Consider the following 5,607-nt stretch of genomic DNA (forward strand, 5'->3'; position numbering starts at 1 on the left):
GTAGAGTCATTTTCACACTGTTGATTCTTCCAATCCAAGAACATGGTATATTTCTCCAGCTATTTATATCATCTTTAGTTTCTTTCATCAGCGACTTTTAATTTTCTGCATACAGGTCTTTTGTCTCCTTAGGTAGGTTTATTCCTAGATATTTTATTCTTTTTGTTGCAATGGTAAATGGGAGTGCTTTTTAATTTCACTCTCAGATTTTTCATCATTAGTGTATAAGAATGCCAGAGATTTCTGTGCATTAATTTTGTATACTGCTACTTTACCAAATTCATTGATTAGCTCTAGTAGTTTTCTGGTAGCATCTTTAGGATTCTCTATGTATGGTATCATGTCATCTGCAAATAGTGACAGCTTTACTTCCTTTCTGATTTGGATTCCTTTTATTTCTTTTTCTTCTCTGATTGCTGTGGCTAGAACTTCCAAAACTATGTTGAATAAGAGTGGTGAGAGTGGGCAACCTTGTCTTGTTCCTGATCTTAGTGGAAATGGTTTCAGGTTTTCACCATTGAGAACGATGCTGGCTGTGGGTTTGTCATATATGGCCTTTATTATGTTGAGGAAAATTTTTTGATGATGTCCATTCTAACTCATGTGAGGGGTCCCTCATTGTGGTTTTGATTTGAATTTCTCTACTGATTAGTGATGTTGAACATCTTGTCATGTGTTTGTTGGCAATCCATATGTCTTCTTTGGAGAAGTGTCTGTTTAGGTCTTCCACTTATTTTCGATTGCGTTGTTTGTTTTCTCAATATTGAGCTTCATGAGCTGCTTGTTTGTTTTGGAGATTAATCCATTGTCAGTTGCTTCATTTGCAAATATTTTCTCCCATTCTGAGAGTTGTCTTTTCATCTTTTCTATGCTTTCCTTTGCTGTGCAAAAGCTTTTAAATTTTATTAGGTCCCATTTGTTTATTTTTGTCTCTTACTCTAGGAGGTGGGTCAGAAAGGATCTTGCTGTGATTTATGTCATAGAGTGATCTGCCTATGTTTTCCTCGAAGATTTTGTTAGTGTTTGGCCTCACATTTAGGTCTTTAATCCATTTTGAGTTTATTTTTGTGTATGGTATTAGGAAGTGTTTTAATTTCATTCTTTTACATGTAGCTGTCCAGTGTTCTCAGCACCACTTATTGAAGAGGCTGTCATTCCTCCATTGTATATTCTTGCCTCTTTTTATCAAAGATAAAGTGATCATATGTGTGTGGGTTTATCTCTGGGCTTTCTATCCTTTTCCATTGATCTATATTTCTGTTTTTGTGCCAGTAACATACTGTTTTGATTACTGTAGCTTTGTTGTATAGTCTGAAGTCAAGGAGCCTGATTCCTCACTTCCATTGGCTCTTCAGGGTCTTTTGTGTTTCCATACAAATTGTGAGATTTATTGTTCTAGTTCTGTGGAAATGCCATTGGTAATTTGATATGGATTGCATTGAACCTGTAGATTGGTTTCAGTACTATAGTCATTTTCACAGTGTTGATTCTTCTAATCCAAGAGCATGGTATACCTCTTCATCTGTTTGTATTGTCTTTGATTTCTTTCATCAGTGTTGTACAGTTTTCTGCATACAGGTCTCTTGACTCCTTAGGTAGGTTTATTCCTAGGTATTCTATTCTTTCTATTGCAATGTTAAATGGGAATGTTTCCTTAATTTCTATTTCTGATATTTCATTGTTAGTGTATAGGAATGCAAGATATTTCTGCGCTTTAATTTTGTATCCTGCTACTTTACTAAATTCATTGATTAGCTCTAGTAGTTTTCTGGTAGCATCTTCAGGATTTTCTATGCATAGTATCATGTCATCTGCCAACAGTGACAGTTTTACTTCTTCTTTCCCAGTTTGGATTCCTTTTATTTCTTTTCCTTCTCTGATTGCCGTGGCTAAAACTTCCAAAACTATGTTGAATAATAGTGGTGGAGTGAGCACCCTTGTGTTTTTCCTGATCTTAGAGGAAGTGCTTTCAGTTTTTCACGAATGAGAAGGAAGTTGGCTGTGGATTTGTCATATATGGCTTCTATTGTGTTGAGGTAGGTTCCCTCTATGCCCACTTTCTGGAGAGTTTTTATCATAAATGCATGTTAAATTTGGCAAAAGTTTTTCTGCATCTATTGAGATTATCATACGGTTTTTATTCTTCAATTTGTTAGTATCACATTGATTGATTTCCATATATTGAAGAATCCTTGCATTCCTGGAATAAACCCCACTTGATCATGGTGTATGATCCTTTTAATGTGCTGTTGGATTCTGTTTGGTAGTATTTTGTTGAGGATTTTTACATCTATGTTCATCAGTGATATTGGCCTGTTTCTTTTTTGTGACATCTTTTTCTCGTTTTGGTATTAGGGTGATGGTGGCCTCATAGAATGTGTTCAGGAGTGTTTAAAGACATACCATGTTTTGAAACTCAATAAATATCTTTAGATTTTCTGTGTTTTGAAATATGTATAGGAATAACCTGATGAATAATAAGAATATTTTTCTTAATCGATTTATAAAATATTTCATGCTATCACTAAATTCCTGTAGTCAAAGTAGAAAACAATCTTCCACCACTACTACCACCACCATACAAATACATGTGTATTATAGAGCATACTTATTGGAGATGTGAAAGCAAAAATAAGTTGGATGCATGATTGAATACTCTTTGGTTGAGTCTAATGATAATTGGAATCAAGAGAAGCTAACCTTATGTTGACTCATACATTTATATCTCTCTCTGAATCTGTATCTATGGTTTATAATTCATCAAACCTGGCAACCTGATTTCAATGACTAAGGCTTTGGAAACTATTTCCCTTTCCATATTTTAGCTACCATGCAAAAGCGCTTGAAGAAGGAGAAAAAGGCAAAGAGAAAACTACAAGAAGCCTTGGAATTTGAATCAAAGCGAAGGGAGCAAGTGGAGCAAGCACTTAAGCAAGCCACTACTAGTGACAGTGGATTGAGGATGTTGAAAGGTAATGTCTGTATTGCACTTTCACACTCAAGGTACACAAAGCAGAGAGAGGGGAGAAAGTCGGGGAGGGAGAGGGGTAGAGGGAGGGGGGAGAAGGAAAGGAAGGAGGGAAGGAGGGAGGGAAGGAGAAGCTTTGTCCAGGAATACAGTAATTAAAGAATCAATTTGAGGCCAAGTGCTTTATTTCATTAATTAAATCTGTCAAAATAAGGCTTATTCTGGGAGATATAAATAGTCTAGGAACAGGAAATCCTGCTGCTTTTTGCAGAAGAAATAATATTGATAACTTCCCTGCACTTAAAATGTGTTTTAGGTCCATTCGTGTTAAAATATGCTGATGTTTGGTGTACTTTATTTTAATGAGCTTTAGAATGCTGGTTCCTTTAATGCAGATTGCATCAGTGATGAGGGCTTAAAGAGTGCCTGGTTGAAAATGAATGTTCTAAGTAAATTCCTGTAGGTCCTGTGAGAAGAGGTGCTTCTGTCATGAAATCTCTTAATTCCAAACTTTTCTGATTCCATTTTAAATTATGAAACCGCACAACGTAATTTCATTTCATAAGCTATTCAAGTTTTTCTTTCATAGCACATTAACAGCTGGTATATCTAACTGATATGTGTGCATAACAGGGATGGGCCTAAGAATATTATACACATGCATACACATATTCCATACCTAATATGACACACACATGAACTAAAAGGGGATTGCTTCAAGTGTCCCATACTAAGAATGAATAGAGAATACTGTACAATGTTCAATCGTATTTTTACCTTTCCAAAAGTTCAGTTCCCTCTTTACTGTGACTGTCTTGGATCATTGTCCTCACAATCGATAGACATACAGAGGTAGATTATTAGCTCATGAAAGCCATGCCTCATTGAGACACAGAAGAGTTAAGATAAATAATAATACATCATTATCTCATACTGAGGAACATCTTAGACAGTAGGAGCCAGCAATGGAGCCAACATTCTATGCACTCTAATTATTTGAGGCTCTGAACATGTAATTCTGAGGAAGTTTGTCATTTTTCTTTTTACATATTTGAAATCCACCCATATGTGAATTCCACTCTAGCTCCAGTGTTCTCTGTTATAAAGGAAAAGCAGCTGTTTCTACAGCATGATGGGTAACTTGTAGTCAAATCATTTCTTTCTCACATCAATCCTTGATGGATGATATATGGGCGCCTGTTATCACATTACCCAAGGGTGTCTGAGCAAATGTATATATATAGAAATGGCCATATTAAGCTACGCTTCATGTATATGAATAACTTTTAGATAATCACATTTCATATTTAAAATTGAAAATAAAAAACCCAACTCTTTGTTTCTTTTTCTCAACTTTTTTTGAAACAATTTGTGTATCTCTTGGCCCCTAGGACCAGTACTAAATAAAGACCACAAATCATAGCCTGTGTTTTGGTGTTCATGTGCATTTAGCATAGAGGTAATCTCATCATCTATCACATTTTACAAATGGAAAATATACCATAAGAATGGGGCAGTTCTACTTATGCAATTATATTCAATTTTTTTTTATTCCACAGTCAGGGCGTTACCTGATAGTCTGAGGGGGTTTTATGGACAGATTATTTTCCTGAGTTTTATCTCTAGAGTATAAAATGAATAAAGAAGTATTTACTATATACCTGGAAATATATGCCCATTTTAAAATTCAGCTATGGTTTATAATTCTCCCTCCTACCATTAAAAACATATAGACATACAAGAAACAAAAACAAAATGCCACCCAAAGTCTCATGTTAGCTATAGGACCAAAGCACTGGTGAACAGAGTTTTCACTTTAAATGGAATCAGGAAAAATAGAAATGTACCTTTATATTGAATGTCACTTCTTTCAGATACTGGGATTCCAGATATTGAAATAGAAAACAGTGGAACTCCTCATGATAGTACTGCTATTCAAGGTACAGTAAACAGTGTACTTCTTTCTGTAACTGCTTAATATGTGACCCCTGGGGATGGGAAGGGGATAAACTCCTATGTTGATACTTTTCATATAAGGAAAATAAATAAATGTTTAACTTTTCTTACTTCATGATAGAGGAAAAAGTTTGCAGTGTTTATTGAGACTATGTATTTAGGGACTAATAATTTTACATACACAATGTGAGCAAATTTCTTGTATGTTTATCCATTAAAAGGATGTACATTTATATGTTAGGCATATTCTAAAAATGCAAAATGTGAATATAATTTACCTTTCAGAAGTATAAAATAATATGCTTTTTAAATCTCACTACTGTTTGTAGAAGACACAGGTACAATAATCATAACCTATCAATATTTGCAAAGTATTCTAGGCAACATTTTTATCAATATTTAAGTCCTGATGCTAATTTTAGATAATTTTCGAATCCGACTAAATACGAAAATAAGAGCAGGACTTGTAATACAAAATTTGTAGGATTCCCACAACTGTTTAGATCCTTTATAATATTTTTAAAAGTATTTAGTAGTAAGAAAATAGGGAAAACAAATCAATATAGAGTCTCATTGGAGCACAAAGACAGCTAAAAATAAAAATTGACCACTGGAGTTTTTCAGTGTCTTTCTAGTCCTCTGTTTGCAGATTACATTTATTTTCACATTCATGTCTCACTCTA

At 34.5% G+C, this 5,607-nt stretch overlaps 1 protein-coding gene across 1 annotated transcript in view; it reads left to right on the forward strand.

The window, feature by feature from the left end:
- DACH2 (dachshund family transcription factor 2) overlaps positions 1-4,946 on the forward strand; it is a 658,986-nt gene extending 654,040 nt beyond the window's left edge. Inside the window, exons 11-12 of the mRNA XM_024129482.1 lie at positions 2,826-2,972; positions 4,843-4,946. Of these exons, the coding sequence (XP_023985250.1) occupies positions 2,826-2,972; positions 4,843-4,946 (251 nt within the window). The remainder of the gene's footprint in view (positions 1-2,825; positions 2,973-4,842) is intronic.
- The last annotated feature ends 661 nt before the right edge of the window (positions 4,947-5,607 follow it).

The sequence above is a fragment of the Physeter macrocephalus genome, chromosome 21 (assembly GCF_002837175.3).
Source record: "Physeter macrocephalus isolate SW-GA chromosome 21, ASM283717v5, whole genome shotgun sequence".
In the NCBI taxonomy this organism is placed as follows: domain Eukaryota; kingdom Metazoa; phylum Chordata; class Mammalia; order Artiodactyla; family Physeteridae; genus Physeter; species Physeter macrocephalus.